Source organism: Carassius carassius, chromosome 45 (genome assembly GCF_963082965.1).
Source record: "Carassius carassius chromosome 45, fCarCar2.1, whole genome shotgun sequence".
Taxonomy (NCBI): domain Eukaryota; kingdom Metazoa; phylum Chordata; class Actinopteri; order Cypriniformes; family Cyprinidae; genus Carassius; species Carassius carassius.
Genome location: NC_081799.1, coordinates 935225 through 957794, shown reverse-complemented (window position 1 = coordinate 957794; position 22570 = coordinate 935225). Strand labels below are relative to the sequence as shown.

The window sequence follows — 22570 nt, the reverse complement described above, 5'->3', positions numbered from 1 at the left end:
TACGGGGCCATAATGTAACATAGAAGGTAATGGAGCCCTTTATACATTGTCGGGTATCTGTAGAAATAAATAATGGACAAATGGAGTCTTTAAACGCCTCAGATGTAAAGTTATTCGCTGTCAAAGTGACGCCAAAATGAATGGGATGTCAATGGGATGCTAACGCAAGTGAAGTTCTGCTACAAGATGGCGGCCCCCAGCCGACTTCAACTTCCGGTCGAATTCCTTGCCGCCTGGTTAATGTCCATTATTTTTTCTGTGATGAACCGTCCGCCTTTACCCATCTGGCCTGCAACTCTGTCTCCTCCACATTCTTTTTGTCAAGCCACTCCTTGTAGCAGACTGAAAAGAAATGAATTGATAAATAGTGATGCTTGTGTCGCACCAGAACAAATAAAAATGTATTACTCCATAACCCAGTACTTGGCATCCCACAAAGACCTTGTGGCTACTGCTACCTTTTAATGTCTGAAGTTTCTGGGGGGTTAAAGGCTGCCTGCTGGTTTTGGTTGCGGGGCATTCCTTCCCTGTGAGACTTCTTTCCCCCAGAGTCTTAGTGCCCCAAATTGCCACTGCCAACTCCTTCACAAATAAGGAATCCCGCGTGCTGTTTTGAATCCTTGACCAGGCCTCTCTGCGCACTCGAACTTCTCCCCCCAAGTGAATCTGACAAAATTAAAAACAAAATAAATCAAGGTATTACATTGTACAAATGCATACAAAATTTATTAAAACTTTAAGTGTACTGCAGTTGGGGGTTCTTATTGCAATATATATTTTCACTGTTTTTTTTTATTTTATTTTATGTAAAACCATGTTCTAACTGTTTTAAATTCATTTTAAATACGTACAGTTTTAATAATTTTAAAAGTTTTAAAATTGCTTGTTTTATTCTTGTTATTATTTTTCTTCATTACTATTTTACTTTCTTTTATGTAAAGCATTTTGAATTACCATTGTGTACGAAATGTGCTATATAAATAAACTTGCCTTGCCTTATATTAATCCATGCACAAGTGTTCCATTAGTATACTTCTTTTAAACTAAAAATAAGAAAGTATACTAGTAGTAATTATGCGGTGGCTTGTGTCGAGAATTATGATTGATGAGACCTTTGACCTATGAATTATGTCCAGATGTGCCCTTTGACCTATGAATTATGTCCAGATGCGACCCTCCGGCATGCGTGAAATTGATCCGTCATGCTTTGAGTTCCGGGAGGTGATGTTGTTTGTTCAGCGACCAAATGATGAATGAGTTCCCCTGAAGAATTTGTTTGAAGATTATATGGATCGTTTCCATATTCGGACTCTTCTGGACGCGTCTGTGTGTTACGCGACCGCGGTATCAGGTTGCAGCCTGTAATGCTCGAGCGCGCGCTCTCACTCTGTGTGTGCGTATGTGTGTGTGTGTGTGTAAACTGTGATAAAACAAGTACGTTTTGATGAAGGATGAATATAATAAATGATTTTAACAGATCGTGAGATCATGTGTGTGTGTGTGTGTGTGTGGGTGTGTGGGTGTGTATGCATTTAATATGCCGTTTATATAAAACAATTCTCAACGTATTAATAAACTGCAAATAAACCAATAAAAATATAAATTCCCCAAACTTTATTTTGAAAGTCCCCTGTGTGCGAGCACTACGATTCCTCAATGAGGTCCACAACATTTTGTCTTGTTTTAACTAATCAGTAGCGTGAGCCTTCTATTTCTCTCTCTCTAACAGCATGCATGAGCGCATGCTCCTGTCATTTTGGTCCGCTGCAAAAGATAAAGTGGATAAGTAGAGAAAACGTTTTAAATGCACTACATCTCTTACGACTGAGCGATATTACTTTAAAGTTTAAATAAACAGTCTCCCTTTACATCAGTTGTCCGACGGTTCTTGTTTATTTGCGATTAGTATTCCCCAGAGCTGTGACTTTTCTGAAGCTGCAGAGTGAGGTAGGTGACATCCGATGTGTTTGCTAGCCCCAAAAGGTGGCTCCTGTGATCTAAATGCTTATTCAGACATCCGCAGAACCATAAACATTTTATTACCCACACAGATCCGTCCTTAAGGTATGTAAACACATAGCTATTCTAACCGTGACGAAACAACTTATGTTTTTGTCGTCACGCAGGATACAATCACAGCTTCAAAGGGGCTATGAAAACACGCAGTGCTGACAGCTGCAGGATGAGAATCTGAACCGTAGAGCTCGGCTGCCATCTAGTGATTACTAGTGATTATTTATAAAATTACACCCTACGTGTGAACTGTGACGTTCACGGTTTAAAATTTATTCAATATGAAAACAAATATTTTGTCAGTTATTCATGAAGACTTAAATGTGAACTTTCACAGCTGCAGGATGAGAATCTGTACCGTAGAGCTCGGCTGCCCTATCGAGGCTATTTATAAAATGTGTATACAACCCATCGCAAGATTTGGTCTATTCACAGTTTAAAAGTATAATATTCACTACGAAAAACAAATATCCTGCGTGGTAATCTCAAATAGAGTTAATATGCTATTTTTCCTTAAAATGTAAATGCCAGTCAATATTTATCTAGGAGAGCTCCGAGGATCTATAAAAGTAGACACGCCCCTGACTTTAAAAAGTCAAACCCTTCTGAGTTCCATTCATTTTCTGATCGTATTTTGAACGACTGAGCTTGTATTTTCCCCCCGAGACGCTATGGAACGCCAAGCTGAGTTAAATTATTCATTTAAAAATCAGATATAATTTGAATTTAAGGATTAAAGGGTTGATTAGACGTTTTCCATTTGCTCTCTATTTTAATAGATTTAATCTTATAGGACACAAGGAGAAAAATGCTTTTAGCCAGATTAATAAATGTAAGTTAATCTCTTTTCCGATGTTTAATACACGGATAATGTTACGCAAGAATATGATTTTCATTTTATTGTTTTTATTTTTGTAGTGGCAGCACAGCTGATCGATGAAAATGGTGGTAAAGTAATTTATTTATACTTGTAAAGATTAACTTTTAACTGCACATCAAAGTCAGAGATATTAGCGCAGAGCCATACGCTGGATTAAGTTCTGTGAGACTATTCATCCATTTTTAAGTTTTAAATACCTGAGTTGGAATACTTACATGTGCTTATCTATAGATAATGTACCTATGGTTGAGGACCCAGCTTCGCAAAACGGTAAAGTAGATATTGCATACTTTTAAACTTAATTTTCTAACTAAACAGCATGTACTTTTGTGACGTATTCGAGTATCCGCTGTTATGCATCGGAGTCAGCGATGATGTTTACACAGAGCCACATGCTGAATTACTTTTTTTTTCTTATGTTTATCTATAGAAGATGTCCGCATGATTGATGGGCAAGTCTCGCAAAATGGTAACTTATTTATTTTATACCTTTAAAATGAATCTTTCTTTTGACTTTGTATATATTTTTAAATAAGTACAACATAATTGTTTTTTTATTATTTATAACAGAGGTGCAACTCATATGGGAAACGGGTACCCAGAATGGTAAGACAAAAGTTGTATATATTTTAAAAATTCGATATTTCTTTTGACTTTCTACACTTCTTCTAATTGTGAACGGAACAGTATCGGTTTTTGTTTGTAACTGTTAGCTGTAGCTAAATACTCTAATTTGTATGATGAGAACTTATAACAGTTATAACAGAAATTATTTGCTTTATTTTCTAGAGTTGCTTCGTGTAATTACACAGCCTAATTTCATGGACCTGACTCAGGACAAGGGTGAAAGTGATGACCGGGCTGGTCCTAGCAACGCTACCAATAGCAGAAACCCATCACACAGCCCCTTGAGAAAGAAAAGGACGGTTGTATCAGTCCAACCATCACAGAGAGCAAATTCACATACAGGTAATTAATTATTAAAATATTAAATTATCCGTAAGATAATATGGTTCCAACTTTTGGTGCAATTTATTTATTTAATATATTTATTATGATAAATATAATTCTAATTGTTGTTATTATTAATATTTTATTTATTTATTGGTTATTTATTTATCTATTGGTTATTTATTTATTTTTATTTTTTTTTAGTTTATTTATTTATTTATTTATTTATTTATATCATTTATTTTTTATTTATTTATTTATTTAATTATTTAATTTTTATTCATTCATTTATTTATTTTTTATTTATGTAATTTTTTATAATTTATTTATTTATTATTTATTTATTTATTTAAATTTATTTATTTATTTATTTTTTATTTTAATTTATTTATTTATTCTATTTATTTACTTATTTATTTATTTTATTTTTTATGTCTATTCACAACATTTTAACCTCTGATTATTCTATGCAGATAGCTCGACAGAGTCTGTCAGATTCGCTGACGATGCTGCGCCCGAGATAGATCAAGGTATGGTTGCATAATGTATTTAGATTATATTATTCATGATTTTGTTAAATCAAAGAAAATTGATTGTTATAACTGTAAATATTTAAAATGGTAATGGATATTACAATTTTCATCTGCTAATTATTTAAACTACTGGTATTCTTTGAATATGCGTGATTCTATGAATATGCGTGAGATTAGGTCTACAGATTTGGCAGCCCTTCACGTATTATTACACAATAAAATTGAGGAGATAGCATCATTTGCTAGAACTATCGGCGGGGACGCATGTGTGATTAATTTAACAATGAATGGTGAAAACTTCAAATCACCCGTTAGCGTCATTTTAACAGATGACAATAATTACGACGTGGAACTTTTTACAGATCAAATCGAAAGAATTTTACAGAGCGATGATCAGTTATTATACGACGATACTGCTGAAATCGTAGTCAGCGTGGTCATGAACAGACATGGCGGTGGGGGCCAGAGACGTAAACTCACAGATGTTCCACTTCAACAGGTGATTAAACGGAAAAAGTTGAGTCTATTCTGTCCTATAAATATATGTGATAAATTTTGCCTATCTATCTGTCTAGCCCACTTTCTCGACCCGCAATTACCTGAGAGCGAATTAGAAAGTCGGGCAACAGTCATTCACAATGACACGGGATTTTCGATCCAGGACAAGATCGGTCTTCATGATATAGCGAAGTTTGAAAATCTGTTAGACATCAAAATTGTCGTATTTTACAGGACAAGCGCAGGATCATTATCACTTTTCTAATCCTAGAGTTTTTTTTGCAAAGTTTTTTTTTGCGACATCATCATGCAAGGCTTAAAATTAATCTTCATGTACGACGAAGCTTTTGCTCAGCGATACATCGACAGTTACAGTTTCATCCCGATGGCACTGTCTAAGATGCCCGCCGCTCTAAACTTGACCACTACTGAAAAAGGGCACTTCCCTCATCATTTCAATAGGAAAGAAAATGAGAACTACTTGGAAGTCCTATCCAGACAAAAAGTTTTATGGGTATGAAAACATTTTGGATAAAGATCAGACAAAGTTCGACGCATGGTATAACACCGTATCGGGTAAATTGTTTGATTTCAGTAAAGAGTTATACGAGTATGGTGTCAACGATGTTGTCTTATTACGTGAAGCATGTATGAAATACAGAGAGGCTTTCATAGACTGTACCGAACTCGATCCATTCGTCTTTAACACTCTTGCGAGCTGTTGTATGGGCGTCTTCAAAACCCACTAGCTCAACAGAGACAGACTAGCCCTGACACATAATAACATGTATGTCCAACACAACAAATCTTACTCCAACATGTCAATCGAATGGTTAGAGTATGTGAACAAGATCAGAAATGTAGACATACACCATGCAATAAACCACGGTGGAGTACAGATCGGGCATTACTTTTTAGACGGTTACTACGAACAGGATGTGGTGAGGCACGGGCTTGAATTTAATGGATGTCTATTTCATGGACATGAATGGCGTTTTGAGCCCCATAATACCCATCCCATGTCAGGTGTGCCTTTCGGTGTTCCTAGAAGAAGGGTTAACGATAAGGTCGAGATTCTACAAAACGCTGTTTGAAAATAGAGGGCCTTTGGGAATGCGAATGGAACAAGATGAAACAGACTGACACCTCTGTGATGTCGTTTATGAGTATTTATTTGGCTCCTGAGAGGTTGAAGCCTCGAGACGCACTTTTTGGCGCAGTAACGCTTACAAACTCTATCACAAAACGAGCGAAGGGGAGAAAATAAGTTACATCGATTTCACCAGCTTATATCCCTTCTGTCAGGCTAGGAAGAGCTATCCGATCGGTCACCCCGAAGTCATTTTTAACGATTTCGAACCGATTGAAAATTATTACGGTCTTATCAAGGCCACCGTGTACCCACCACGCAAATTACTACATCCTGTCTTACCTTACAGGTGCAAAGGAAAATTAATGTTTCCTTTATGTCGCACCTGTGCACACACTGAAAACCAAACATCAGTCTGTAACCACACGGATGAGGAGAGGTCTCTCTCTGGGTGTTGGGTCAGTATCGAACTTTTAAAAGCGATCGAGAAGGGCTATGTCGTGAGCAAGATCGATGAAGTTCGGCATTTCCCACAAAGGACTGATAATCTGTTTCGAGACTACGTAAAAAAGTTTCTGTGTTTGAAACAGCAAGCGTCTGGCTATCCGTCCAATGTGATCACAGATGCTGACAAAGAATCTTACATCAACGAATATTATGAAAAAGAGGGGATTCGTCTCGACCCTGAAAAGATCAGTCACAATCCTGCTCAGAGGTCTATAAACAAGCTATTGCTTAATAGTTTATGGGGAAGATTCTCTATGAGAGAGGATTAAGCACAAACCACCCTGGTAAAAGACCCCTAAAAATTCACCAATATTGTTTTTGGTAAAACCGATACCCTGAGCTACTTTACATTCGTCTCAGATGACGTAGCACTTGTCCAGCGTAGACCCACCAAAGGTGATGTTTGTCAGACAAGTAACATTAATGTGTTTATAGGAGCCTTTACAACTGCCCATGCCCGACTGGAGTTGTACGACCTGATGGATAAACTTGGCGACCATGTATTATACTCTGACACAGACAGCGTCATTTTTCTGTCTAGGGATGGTGACTGGACTTCTCCCCTCGGAGACCATTTGGGGGATCTGACTGATGAGATAGGGGACGGCGACTACATCACAGAGTTCTGTTCTAGTGGTCCGAAATCTTATGGCTATCGCACTGCCAAAGGAAAAGCGTGCATGAAAGCTAAGGGTATAACGCTGAATGCTAGAAATTCCCAAGCTATCTGCTTAGATTCACTGATTGGTCTGGTTAACAGCTATGTGACGTCTCACGACGATACGCTATACATCATGGCCCATTCTGAAAACATTGTAAGGGATAAAAAGCATATCACCCTGCACAACAAGTCAGTCGAGAAAAGGTTCAAAGTGGTGTATAATAAGCGCATACTGTTATCTGATTTCAATACTGTTCCTTATGGCTACTGATTCGATGATGCATAGAGGGGTTCGGGATGCCTCCGAGTTTGACTTTAGACTTATTCATCCTTTCTCATGTGTGATCAGTGGACCATCCAATAGCGTCAAGACCTATTTTGTTAAACGACTGATGGAAAATGGTCTAAATATGATTTCTAAAAAAATTTAAAACATTGTATATATTTACAACTGCTGGCAACCTCTGTACGATGATCTGCTTCAACTGTACAATATTAAATTTGTGGAAGGAGTACCCTCGTCTCTGAATGATAATCATTTACTACCACCCAATAAGGGCTAAACTTCTGATTTTGGATGACGTGATGAGTGAGGCTAGCGGAAATGGGCAGGTTGAAAAGGTCTTCACACAGTTTGTACATCACCGTAATCTTAGCACTATTTATATAGTGCAAAATTTATTCGCTCAAGGTAAATCTAGCAGAACCATCAGCTTGAACACAAATTATTTAATTTTGTTTAAAAATCCTCGAGATGCAAATCAGGTGATCGTATTAGTAAAGCAGATGTATCCAACCAATGCAAAATACTTTATGGAGTGTTATCAAGATGCTACGAGTCAGGCTTACGGATATCTTATGATAGACTATAAAGCAAAAACACCAGAACAATACCGACTCAGAACTGGATTGCTTTCTGATCGCCAAGTGGTCTACCTACAGAAAAAAAGAAGAATTTGATCATTGGTCATGTCAGCCAAGCTTTGTAAGCATCTACCTCTGCTAAAGATGTTACATAAAGCCACACCTAATCAACGGCATCTTATTTTACAGTCGTCGTCCGACAAGCTCATTTTAGCACTCTGCGAAGTAGCACTAAACATACTTTATGGTACGATTCCTATCAACGGCCAGCAGTACCGAAAACTGAAGAGGCAAAAATCAGAAATTAAATTTCTTGCCAAGAAGAAAATAGGTATAGCCACAGAGTGGTGGCTTTCTTTTACCACTCCTGAGCGTAGCTGTACCATTTATTTCCAGCTTAATATCGTCTAGACGTGGTTGAGCATGGAATATGCAGAGAACATGTATCTCGTGCCCCAGAACCAGCTAGAGATGTTGAAATCCGGAACCAGTTGTGAGAACATTCACCAGGTCGTAGAAAACGATTTGGATATCGCTATAAGAAATATTTTACTCAGAAACGATTTGGATCAGAGTGAAAAAGTCAAGCTTTACTCAAACATCCTCACACGGTTTTTGACACTCGTTAAACAAGGTGATCGTGAGAACTCTGTTTTAACACTCTCATTACCGACTCCTGCGCCCAGTCATAAAGATAATCGCATCACTACTATACCCCGAGATAATGAGGTCACTCAAGATGTTGTAGCCGAAGTTCTGAAGAACGTACCATCGAGAAGCTTGAAAAACAGCCGATACATATTAGACAAAATGTCTAAAGCTAAAGGACTCGGCTCTTGGAACAAAGCGGTTGAATTTGTGTTTAAAGACAAACCCATACATGGTTCACACATGCTCGATTAGATAAAAAATGTTACAGCTTCGCAACAGGTCCGAGATGACAGAAGACCTCTAGGATGGTCTGAATTTCTACAATCATTTGCAGAATTAAACATTCCGTTTTCTACCGTGCCGAATCATCATGTTAGTCACGTGATAAATTCTTTAAAAACAAACCCTGGGTCGATCTCTTACACACCTGATCCTACACCCCCTCCTAAAAAAAAGAGAATTATGCGTACTATAGCCCTGAGGACTGACGAACCCTTGTTCAAATCACCATCGCTCTATCGAAGACAGTGGTTAGAATTTTAATGATGTATTTTCTTTAAAATGTATGTCTCTGTGAAATGACTAGTACGCCTTATGTATGAATATTTAAGAATAAAAGACTGTAAAGTAAAATGTTTTAAAGAGTTTTTATTTATTATCAATCACATACAATGGATAATTCAATCATGGGTCATAAACGTACTACATGTTTGCACACAATGAATACACGGATACATTTTTTTCATTACAAGTATTAGATCTTAGTCTTTTCGCAAAGAGCGAAACCATTTTATAATTTTTTATATAATCGTCACTGTACAAATTGATCACATAGTTATAGTCTCGACCCCTGGCTAGGTGATATAGAAAGAACAAGCAGTGTTGTCCGCACGTATCAGTTGAAAAATCCTGAACCCTTTTGGTAGAATATAGCACTACACGGGCATTGGTCGTCAGAAAGTTTATGATGGTCATTGGGGAAGCACTCGCTGTCAGGAGCATTACCAAAACTATCAAAAAAACAGCCGGAACCATCCAGGGTTAAATAAGTGGCGAGCCAGTGTTCGCCAGCTTGGGTCGCGGGGTGAGTGTTAACGATGGCCATCGCTGGTAAGTTCCTTAATGGTATCTCAGGCAAATGATCACTTGGGAGGACTCCGAGAAAATGAGTGTTACATGCGATTTTGTCCATAATAGCGGTGAGTTGCAACGTGTTCATTTTTCTGCTCAGTAGTAATCGACCAGGACCTGTCTGCAGTTGGACACTTCGATGATACTGTCAAACACAGCGTAAACTATGAGATTACTAGTATGTTGTAGCGATTGTTTGAAACGTGCTTCAAGTCTGATATTCCCTGACTTGATGAGCGATATGTGTTGACCACAATCTTCGTCAGGCATTAGGTTAAAGGTGTAACGTGTGTATCCTTTTAGAAAATCTTCCCCGTTGATAGAGAGAGCCTGATTTTTAAGATGTCTCCCGGTAGCGGTCGCCAGCTGATAAAATTCACGGACGGCGGATCCTGAGGCAAAGTCTGGCTGTAGAGGTTTGGCAGGGAATTGTTGACCGTCGACGTACACTGCTAGGAACTCCAAATCATAATGATTGAATGCGAATGTGTTTTTATCGTACGTACCGGTGAATGAGTTGTTATCCACCATAGCTAGGACAATGGATTTGGGTAAGGTTCCCTAAAACAGATTTTCCTGATTTGATACACGGGACCCCATCGGTATGGAGAAATTTTTCAAAAAATTCACTTTCTTTACACTTTTTTTGTAAAGAAAGTGAAAAATTTTCACTTTCTTTACAAAAAGCGCAGCCGACATGATATTTACTTTATAGGCCACATCCTCGTCATTCATCAGACAGAATTCGTCTTTACCTCTGATCATTCTCATTAGGTTTTGTGATTTTAAGGCATAGAAACAACATTGTGTTATTTAGGTCAATATAATCTTCACCATTCCCCGGGATAAAAAACTCCAAAGGTGATGAATCCGATATAGCCAATAAAGGCGGCACTTCTAAATACGCATTTTTCTCAATAACCGTCTGTGTCAGCGGTACTGTGAATAAATCAAGTTCGGACTTGATGCATTCTCCTGACATGCGATGCAGAAACGCCATGTTAGAATATGGTTTTAACCGACCTCTTAAACGCTGTGTTTCGCTTCTTAGGCTTTTTACGCTTTCTCAGCGGAACTGAGAGCTTCTTTGACCTTCGCTTTGTTTTCTTTAGCGAAAGACCACGCCTCCTTACACCCGGCAGTTTAGACAACCTCTTACGTGCCATGACCATGAGACCTGAACCGTCTTGAGCTTTAGGATCAGCATTATAAGATCTAGACATAGCGTTTGAGACAACTTCAGAGACTATATTTATAGCAGCCATTTTTAAGTGTGGTTTAGCGATGCTAAAACCCTTTTTTTAACAACGGTACTGCCATCCTAAACAGACCTCTGAAAAGCCCTCCTAGACCCGCCCCATACATAACAGCTCCTCCGGCATATCCAGGTAGTCCGCCGCCTGCCTGATTTCGATAATAGTCAACGTAATCATGTCACGGCTGGGATCCAATGAGGCACGGAGATAGAACCAATTGCGAGTAAGTCTTTTATTAAGGGGTAATCCGAAAAGCATAAACAGTCCAGGCAGGGGTCAATAGGAGGGAGGAGGACCGGAGGAGGTTCAGGGGGAGGGACGGAGGTCCAGGCTCACAGAGGGGAACAGGCAGAAAACAAGAAACACAAAACATAAGTCCATAAGGACATCACGTGGTGCCCACCAGGGCGGAACAGAAAACCACCACAAACGTGTGATCAGGGCGGAAGCCCCCCCAGGGCAGAGCAAAAGACCACCACATCCTTGTGGTCGAGGCCGGAGTTCCCCAGGGCGGAGCGGAAGACCACCACACCCCTGTGGTCAAGGCGGAAGCCCTCCAGGGCAGAGCAGAAGACCACCACACCCCTGTGGTCAAGGCGGAAGCCCTCCAGGGCAGAGCAGAAGACCACCACTTCCTTGTGGTCGAGGCCGGAGTTCCCCAGGGCGGAGCAGAAGACCACCACCACCGTGTGGTCAGGACGAGAGACCCCCAGGGCGGAGCAGACGTCCGTGCGGCCGGACCAACGGGACGACGAAACTCTGGTAATCCCCTGATGTTTCTACCTGATTCCAGAGGATCGGTGCTGGCCTGACTCTGCTCACGAAGATCATTGGTGACTGGCACTTGTTCATGAAGATCTATGGTGACTTGACTCAGTCCTTGAAAATCACCAGTGACTTGACTCTGTCCTAGACAATCACCGATGACTTGACTTGCCTCTGGAAGGTCAACGGTGACTGGCCCTGACTCTGGACGGTCATCGGTGACTGGCCCTGACTCTGGAGGGTCATCGGTGACTGGCCCTGACTCTGGAAGGACATCGGTGACTGGCCCTGACTCTGGAAGGACATCGGTGACTGGCCCTGACTCTGGAAGGACATCGGTGACTGGCCCTGACTCTGGAAGGGCATCGGTGACTGGCCCTGACTCTGGAAGGACATCGGTGACTGGCCCTGACTCTGGAGGGTCATCGGTGACTGGCCCTGACTCTGGAGGGTCATCGGTGACTGGCCCTGACTCTGGAGGGTCATCGGTGACTGGCCCTGACTCTGGAGAGTCATCGGTGACTATTCCTGACTCCGGAAGGTCAATGGTGACTAACTCTGACTCTGGAGGGTCCACGAGCACCTGACTAGACTCTGGAAGGTCAACCGGAACCTCACTCAACTCTGAAAATTCAACGGCCACCTGACTTGACTCTGGAGGGTCAACAGGAACCTGACTCGACTCCGGAGGATCAGCTGAGACGGTAATCCCGTGCAGCGGCGCTGGGCAAACAGCCACCTTGGGCCATGACTCTGGACAGGTGGCCATCTTGTGCTGTGGTGCTGGGCTGGCGACCCTCTTGTGCTGTGGCGCTGGACCGGTGGCCAACTTGGGCATTGGAGCTGGGTTAGTGGCCATCTTGTGCTGTGGCGCTGGGCTGGCAGCCATCTTGTGCTGTGGCGCTGGATTGGCGGCCATTTTGGGCCGTGGTTCTGGACCGGTGGCCAACTTGGGCATCGGCACTGGGTTAGCGGCCATCTTGTGCGGTGACACTGGGCTGGCAGCCATCTTGTGCTGTGGCGCTGGATTGGCGACCATCTTGGGCCATGACTCTGGACGGGCGGCCATCTTGGACCGTGGCTCTGGACCGGTGGCCAACTTGGGCATTGGCGCTGGGTTAGCAGCCATCTTGTGCTGTAGTGCTGGGCTGGCGGCCATCTTGTGTGGTAGCGCTGGATTGGCGGCCATCTTGGGCCAGGACTCTGGACGAGCGACCATCTTTGGCATTGGCGCTGGGTTAGCGGCCATCTTGTGTTGTGGTGCTGGGCTGGTGACCACCTTGTGCTGTGGCGCTGTGCTGGCGTCCATCCTGCCTCTTGGCGCTGATCTAGCGGCCATCATGGGCAGTGGCGCTTCTTCTCTCCTCTCTGTCTGCCATGGTGAGATGGTGGCTCTGACCCAATCCACACAAGCCCCGGGTCGAAGGGAGGCCATGGTTGAGAGCGATGCCGAGTCTCCTCTCGACCACTCCCTCCTCGGCGTCCTCCCCTGGTCCCCCGGAAAACCACCAGGCGAGTTCCCTCAAAACCGTCTCTCTCCCGCTCTGTGGCTGGGGATGAGACATAGGCAGACATACCGCTGGTTCTTACTGTGACGGAGTCGTTCTGTCGGCACGGAGATAGAACCAATTGCGAGTAAGTCTTTAATTAAGGGGTAATCCGAAAAGCATAAACAGTCCAGGCAGGGGTCAATAGGAAACATCCATCCAAAACATAAATTAAACAAGACGACAAGGCAAGGGCACGAACTGACGGACATGAATAAACAACGACTCCGTGACACATACTAAGACAGACCGGGTTATATACACAAGGAGAGACAAGCGCTAATGGGAAACTGACAGGGTGTGATGATAGGTAATTAGTGACAGCTGGGTGCAATAATTAAGCAGGGACGTGAGGAATGTGATTAATGAAGTGAAAGACACCGTGGGAAAAGAGGACATCTAGTGGACACCCAGGGAACACAACCCAGACACTGTGACAAATCAGTCACATTCGTTCCTTTGGGCGTTGTAGAAATACATTTTTTTATTTATTTACTTTTTTTTTTTTTTTTTTTTTTAAACCGGATTGTTTCGCAGGTCTAAAGTGTAGTTTTACAATCACTTTCCCGTAGGAGAATGGTATTTCACGGTTTTGGTCGTCCTTTAATTCTATGGTAATATCCGTGATATGAGACTTGTTTACCGATGCGTAATGGGGCTTGTCATATCTAACACTGATGATATCATTCTTCTCCCCGGTTATATATACGCATCTTAAAAGGGGTACGTATGAATCGCCGACTGATTGGTATTCAATAATGTCTTTATAAACGTACATCGTATAGAAGCCCCCATTGATATCAGCATGATAAGGAGCATTGGTAATAATGCTTTTGGTAAAATTTGCGTTTTCATGGTAGGCCGAACGTCCTAAACCATCTTCAGGCTTTGTACTCATAATAGCAGCAAGTTTCTCGTAGAAGCTTATCGCAATATTAGGTTTTGCAACCATTTGTACTTTGTTTAGTAATTTATCATAAGACAAAAGCGCCGGTGGCGCCACGTCACAAACATTCTCGTAGTGTCCTCAATCTATATGGTATTTCTTTGATACATGAAACCCTTTGATCTCTTTAAACACAGCTTCGCCGGGTTTATTAGCATGTTTCTGGGGCGGGGTTGGTGCGGTGTGTAGGTTGAAGTATCCCTCGTCGTCTCGAAAGGTGTACCAGCTTCTAGGATATTCAATTTCAACGAGGCCTACTTGCCACTCACCTTTCAGGTCTATAGTTTTAGCAAGCCTGGTCGTATAACTAGATATACGATTTTCGGGGTAAACAGCTAAAGACGCATTGCAAGGTAACGTAACGTAGAAATCGCGCTCATCCATGGTAGACTTTTACTCGAATGAATTGATTCGGTAAAGATTTGTACGTTTTAAGGTTTTTGCAGAGCCACCAATGTTTATTTGTCTATATAGCTATTAAATTTCGAAGGCCACCCCACCCATTTTACTAAAACTAGTGTAGACTTCCCCTGTTTTTTTTCCCTAAAATCTTCTCCACCTTAAACGCTTTGTTTTTGCTTACGATAATTTTTTATAACTCTTTTTCATAAAACACCCCATCGATAGCGTCGCCGTCATAATCAGAGAGTCTATATACAGGAGGGTCACGCGGCACGCAGGTGGAAATAGTGAAGAATTTGTCGGTGTAGTTCTGCTCATAACCCTTGGCGAATGGTCCTCGTACTTTAGAAATCCTGACCACGTCACCCACTTTATATTTCAATAGGGGTTGAGCATTCTTTTTCATACCACCGTACGTTTTTTTTATGTCACCGTAAGTTTTGAAATACGACACCTTCATTTTCTTTACAGACATCCGTGGGTCTCATCTTAATACTTCTATGATAGCTGGAATTGTAGCCCTGCATAATATCTTGCAAAACGTCTATGCGAATTCGTAGCCGCGAATTCGTAGCCGATAAAAATTGCCACATTCGACTTTCTAACGTTCTATTAAATCGTTCTACGATGCTGGCCTTCAAATCAGATGCTGTAGCAAAATGCTGAATGCTGTGTTTTTTCATCAAATCTTGAAAATGCTTGTTAAAAAATTCTGTTCCTCGGTCCGTCTGCAATTTCTTTGGAACTCTCCCCTGCTCGAATATAGACTTGAATATAGAATATAGACCCAGAACACTTTAGTAACTTCGACACTGCTCTTATTCTTCAGTTCTCTAGCCCAGGCATACTTACTAAATATGTCGATACAGGTTAACAGAAATGTATTATTATCATTTTCCTTAGAGTATGCCGACATGTCGACTAGATCTGCCTGGTACTGCATGTCCATACCATAGACCAGAACTTTGTTGCGTTTGTAGTTTATAGGAGCTGTTCTGTGTAAAGTGTATGCATCTTTCCCCTCTAGCCAGTCTGAGAGCTATTTATCGCTCAGCCGTATGCCAGTATCATTTAACAACGCATCTTTTAACCTCTTTTTACCTCCTAAAGATCCAGGGTTCGCTGGGTTGTAATAGACTTTTTTCATGAGCTCGGACATGTCGCCGTTACAACCTTCTGCAAAAAAATAACAAGTACAAGTGTAGCGTTTCAGGCTTTTATTTAAAAATAATAAAGAGATAGTAACAAGATTATTATTATTTTTTCAAATCGGATACATAATGACCAGAAAAAAAAGGGTTACATAATGAAACGAATAAATTTTTAATTGGTTACATGATGACCAGAATAAAATTAAAATTGGTTACATAATGGTTGATATAAGTAATAATGATAAAGCTGTTTAACCAGTAAAGACAATTTACACACGCCATATAGCCACGGTCTAGTATGTAGTCGACCAGAATTTCAACCATTTCACAGACCTTGTTTTTCTCATTTTTCGAAACAAGTTTAACGCATACATTGGTTACATATGTGCACATACATAGTACCTCGCTAACTGCTATTCCTTGATCAGCTGTGGATATCTCATCTAGAATTTTTCTGAGCATTACAGCCGGCGGATCAGCACTGTTAACACACATATCAGTCAATGAAGTCCATGTATCGGTAACACAACTTTTTTGTAGGAATCGTCCAGCAACTTTTCCCTAATTTCTTGTAGCTTTGCGACGATGAATGGTTCGTCTCTTAATTCATGCAGGATAGCTCCGGCAGTTCCTTGAATCTGCAGAATGTTGTTGGCCATTAAACTGCAGCGGCGCAGAGTGAATCAATAATGGTCTGAATATCAGGTTTAAACAGTTTGCGGGACAGCTCGTCGAAGCGTGCGTCAAAATAGTAAGCCGTAGGCTCAAACAGACAGGAATGCTGCAGTTCAAGTTTATTTGTACAAATAAACTTGTCTTTTTACAATACAAATCGTTACAAAGCAGTTACAGTTGACTCGGATGGTCCGCCGCACAACCTTCACACTCCTCCCTCAGTTTGTTGTCAATAATATGTTGCAGCAGCATCACGATCGTAGCTTTTATGATTTTGAAGCCGATCCCACTGAAGCACCTGTCTGTGGTGTCGAACCCTGTGTGGGAGGAGGTGGTACACAGATCCTTTAGGTAGGTCAGGTTGCGATATCCGAGCTCTGTGCAGAATTTATCCAAGCATTCTTTGTGCAGGTCAGGTGATCGGGGTCGTCCTGTCAGGGTATAATTAACAGCATTATCATCAGGATCAACGACGTTGAAAGGAGTGTAATCGCAGCACAAAGAGTCTTCTTGAGACATGGTGCAAAATGTTGTGGTGGGAGGGTACTCACTGTTCCTTATAATGGCGATAATAAATGTGCGGGGACGGTAACACCCCCGGAACTTTGCTAGGATACCGCTCGGGGTGAAACAACTGTGTTTTAATCTTGTTGTATCCATCACGCATGTCACACCACTTGAACATTTTGTTTACGATTGAAAAAAGAGAGCTCAGCAGATGAAGATCGCTCCATTTAAACAAAAATTGCAGGGTGAACATTTCGTGATATTCCTTGAGCTGGTCATCACCCGAACAACCACTGAGCTTTGTCTTGTCTTCGCAGGCAAATATGTACACGCAATCATCCGGACTCTTTTGGGTATGATCACCGATCACTCGGTATCGGATATTTGGGGCCACTCCATCCCACTCCGCAATGTACAATGGTTCTTGTCCACAATCGTTCAGATCTTTACAGATATAGTTGAAAAATAACCGCCAATCTTTATCAGGAAATACCAGGCATGGATCTTGACCCTGTACAAATTTGTTGGTCTCGTCAGCCGTGTAGAGTGTGATCGTTCGAGACGGTTTGTGAAATATGTACCCAAACACATGTCCACTAATTAGAAAAAATTCTTCAGGGGAACTCATTCATCATTTGGTCGCTGAACAAACAACATCACCTCCCGGAACTCAAAGCATGATGGATCAATTTCACGCATGCCGGAGGGTCGCATCTGGACATAATTCATAGGTCAAAGGGCACATCTGGACATAATTCATTGGTCAAAGGTCTCATCAATTATAATTCTCGACACAAGCCACCGCATAATTACTACTTTTACTTTCAGTCTACATTTTATATACTTCTCAAAATATATACTTAAACATTACTTAAGTATACTTTATAAAATTAACTTGTAGTATACTTATTTTTTGTTAGGGGAGGGCAATGCTATACCTCATCTCCTTTTGAAGTTACAGATGGTTCCACCTCATTCAAACAGCCAGACTCTGCAACTATATACAAAATAATGTCAATGTACTCAATATACATATTTTTCTTTTGCATCAGGGCCTATAGTTTGGTAAATATGGACCATGATAGATTCCAGATATCTGTGACTGAGAGTAATACATTTGTTATACATACATGTATATCCTTATTTTGTAAGGTCTCCTTTGGGCTTGGAGTTCCAGGATCTTTGACAGTTAGAAAGAAAACGAACATATCTATGGAAGCACTTGGGTAGCGATATTCAATTTGGAATGTAATATGCAAAATGACAATGCAATATGTAAAATGGCAATGCATTTCTGTATTTACATTTTCATTTTCCAATACATTTGTGCAACGTTTGGTGAATAAATTACATAATTTTCATTTGCCATTTCATACACCAGTTTTAATATGTAAAATGAAAACTAATTTTAATGCTTTATAAGTTGCAAAATGAAAATGAAAATGTATTACAGAAATTATTAGATATGTATAACATGTTCAAGCAAAAACTGTGGCAAAATTATCATTTAAATGCTATTTTTCTTAAATGCATTAACACTCACAGTCAAGACACTTACGATTGCATTTTCATTCAGTGTCCCGCAATGAATGTAGCAAAATTCAATGTGCACATTGAAAATGCATTCCGAGCCGATCACGTGTCCGCCCCCTCCCGCCATGTCAATCACTGCTTGAACAAGGCGGGGTTTTGCAGAAGGTCTGAGACTCAAATCTTAAGATGGATTCAAGTAAGAGAACATGGACAAGACCATTGGTCCGTGTACGTTTTGATCATTTCGGTTCATGGCTTCAATATTTCATTCGCACTTGTGGGCGGGGCTGAAACGCTGCTTTCATCTGATTGGTCGAATCACTCCACCTTCAACTTGGTCTTTTCATTCTTTCAGGCAGAATAAGAAGCACCGCTCACTGTTAATTAGCATAATATTTGAATCAGATGTAGCTGGGCACATAATTCGTGCTGCTGAGACCTGCAAATTATTTCTAGGTTGTAGTATTGTATGAATATTGTCCCACTGATAAATACAGTGCAAATAGTTCTGTCTCTTTGGAAAAAAGTTAAGTGGAAATAAAAATCAATAATAGACTGAACAGTTCCATGTCTCTAACATTTACCACTCTCATCTTTTAAGTCATAAGGCACTAGGTATGTGTGTGTGACATTAATAAATAATTGTAAAAATTAATATTGTTACATTTCTGAAATAAGAATAGTAAAATTTGCTCTATGCTGCTCAGTGCTCCTGTAGCCTACCACAGAGCGCCCTCTCGCGGCTATAGACGGTAATGTTTTCTCTTGGTTCTGAATAAATGCGACTTATATATGTTTTTTTCCTCGTCATGACGTATTTTTGGACTGATGCAACTTATACCGGAAAATACGGGTAACATTATTATTATTATTTATTATGAGAGTAACTGACACAGACTAGAACTTTAATGTTTCACCAAATTCAGCTCAGATCTTCAGACTCATCTGATTCGTGTTGCTGTATAACTGGCCAGACTTACCTTCCCAAAAAATCCTATTTAATTTTATTTCATAAATTTAACTATATTTATTTCCACTTCACTGTTATCCAAGGAGACAGAACTATTTGCACTGTTTTAATCAGTGGGACAATATTTATACAATACTACAACCTAGAAATAATTTAACGGGGTCTCTTGCAAGTCGCAGCAGCACGAATAATGTGGCCAGCATCATCTGATTCAAATATTATTCTAATTAACAGTGAGCGGTGGTTTCAGACATTACAGTGCTTCACTCGCACTGACTCTTATTCTGTCTGAAAGAATGGAAAGACCGAGCTGAAGCTGGAGCGATTTGACCAATCAGATGAAAGCAGCGTTTCAGCGCCACCCACAAGTGCGAATGAAATATTGAAGCCATAAACCGAAATGATCAAAACGTACACGGACCAATGGTCTTGTCCATGTTCTCTTACTTGAATCCATCTTAAGATTTGAGTCTCAGACCTTCTGCAAAACCCCGCCTTGTTCAAGCAGTGATTGACATGGCGGGAGGGGGCGGAGACGTGATCGGCTCGGAATGCATTTTCAATGTGCACATTGAATTTTGCTACATTCATTGCGGGACACTGAATGAAAATGCAATCGTAAGTGTCTTGACTGTGAGTGTTAATGCATTTAAGAAAAATAGCATTTAAATGATAATTTTGCCACAGTTTTTGCTTGAACATGTTATACATATCTAATAATTTCTGTAATACATTTTCATTTTAATTTTGCAACTTATAAAGCGTTAAAATTAGTTTTCATTTTACATATTAAAACTGGTGTATGAAATGGCAAATGAAAATTATGTAATTTCATTTTCATTTTCATTTTGCACCAAATGTTGCACAAATGTATTGGAAAATGTAAATGTAAATACAGAAATGCATTGCCATTTTACATATTGCATTGTCATTTTGCATATTACATTGCAAATTGAATATCGCTACCCATGTGCTTCCATACATATCTCAAATATGACAGATGATGGAAAACATGACAACAACGAATATACTTTATAAACCCTCAAAGATCACAGCTGAAGTACTCCAATAACTTATACTCTTCCCCAATCCCAATGCTATTCCTTTAATTTGTATCTTATTAGCTGGTTTAAATGGGAGTGGGGGGCTGTCCTCCTTACCACTGTATTTTGCTGTTGATGAGGATTTCAGTGCCTTCAGTAATTGTTGCTGCAATTGCATGTTTAGAGAATGTAGTTCTTTATTCTCTGCTTCAATTTCTGCTCTGAGTTTCTCCTGCTCCTCTAACCTATAATAGACTAACATACTGTATGTCATGATTAGCTGACATTATAAGAAAAATATATATATATAAAATATATATATATTAGTGGTGGGCATAGATTAATTTTTTTAATCTAGATTAATCTCACTGTGATCTTGAAATTAATCTAGATTAATCTAGATTAAAATGGCTCATTCGAATTCTGCCGGAGGCATTCAGAATATGTGTGTTACCTAAATAAAATTGACAGACAGTAAGTCTTTGAGAAGGGGTTTATCAAGCTAGGTGGTGCATTAGAAAAGGGGCTCATCTCCTGTTTCTAAAATGCATCACAAAGTGCTTGAAAAAGCTGTAAACTAATTCCACATTGCACAAGGTGCAAACAACCTTACGCCTGTTTCACACATACACTTGTACCAGTGGGCCCTGTTTGAAATTGTTTAATTTGTATGTTTGTTTATTTTTATTTATTTGTGCTATTTACACAATGTTTAAGTTTTTTTCAAGTTTGTAGGTTTCAAGGTACAGAAACCAAATAATTAAATGTAAAATAGCACTGGATAGTCTTCAATGTAAAAATGAAATATACAATCAAACCTACATTTATTCAGACACCTTCAACATTTCTCACATTATAACAGCTTTGCTATATCAAAAATTATATCTGGTGTCTGAATACTTTTTGGTTTGACTGTTAAAACTACAAAGTAATTCAGTCAAGAGCAGTGAGTGATTTTCATTTTCTTGGATTAACATTACAGCAGCTAGCAGCTAAATTAGGCGCGGTCACTTTAAGAGACGATGAACGCATCCAATATAATACACATCCCATTTTTGTCCTCAACTGTTTACTTTCACTTAAGAAATAACTGACAGTTTTTTCGAGCATAATTTCCCAGGTGGATATTTTGATATATTTTGTATGTATTTGTCGGCACAAGAGCAATAAGAAGCAGATTCGGTGTTCAAGTGTTTAGAGACGCCTTTCTCTGCGTGAGCCCTGAACACCAGAACACCGCGGTACTGAATTGGGCTCTTTCACATCTTTTTGTTTGTTCAAACAGCGACTTGTATTTGTTCGTTCAGGTGCAGGAGGGACTTCGAGGAGAACTTTGCAGAAGAGAGCTCGGTTCAGTGTCGCTGTCCGTGATACGCGTCTCTCTCTCTCTCTCTCTCTCTCTCTCTCTCTCTCTCTCTCTCTCTCTCTCTCTCCGCACTGAACACAGCGCGCGAGTAACCAGCTAACGTTACTCTGTTCAGCTTTTTCGCGTCTTGTGTTTGGATGCTTTAATGTTTAAATTGACAAGTGATAAGGCTTAAAAACACGTGAAAAATATAAGCTTTCGTGACGATGCGCAGCAGTGGTCTGTCAACTGTCCTGAGCATCTTTTTAGGCTGGCCTCAGCCAGTCAGTTATATAAAATATCAAGGTGAAAGTCATCATAGCTTGTGTGTCATAGTATAGACCCAGCTCCCAACTCAACTTTGAGAATAGATTAACGGCCATATTTATTTTATCGCCCGATAAGAGTATCCTGTTAACGCAGCACGTTAACGCCGATAACGGCCCACCACTAATATATATATATATATATATATTAGTATAATATATATATATATATATATTAGTATAATATATATATATATATATATATATATATATATATATATATATATATATATATATATATATATATATATATATTAGGTTTTATCTAGCTACTTATAGTATATCCACCTAGATCTGCTATGGTGCTCTGACAAGCAGGTTAAAT

General features: G+C 40.1%; 1 protein-coding gene across 1 annotated transcript; it reads right to left on the bottom strand.

Annotated features, from left to right (window-relative positions):
- Positions 1-236: 236 nt before the first annotated feature.
- LOC132127820 (BEN domain-containing protein 5-like) lies at positions 237-18104 on the bottom strand. Its single transcript, XM_059539965.1, has 3 exons — positions 17967-18104; positions 459-666; positions 237-342 (listed from the first exon to the last, which is right to left on the bottom strand). The coding sequence occupies exons 1-3, from the start codon at positions 18075-18077 to the stop codon at positions 248-250; spliced, it is 414 nt and encodes a 137-aa protein (XP_059395948.1). The 5' UTR covers positions 18078-18104; the 3' UTR covers positions 237-247.
- Between the last annotated feature and the right edge of the window lie 4466 nt (positions 18105-22570).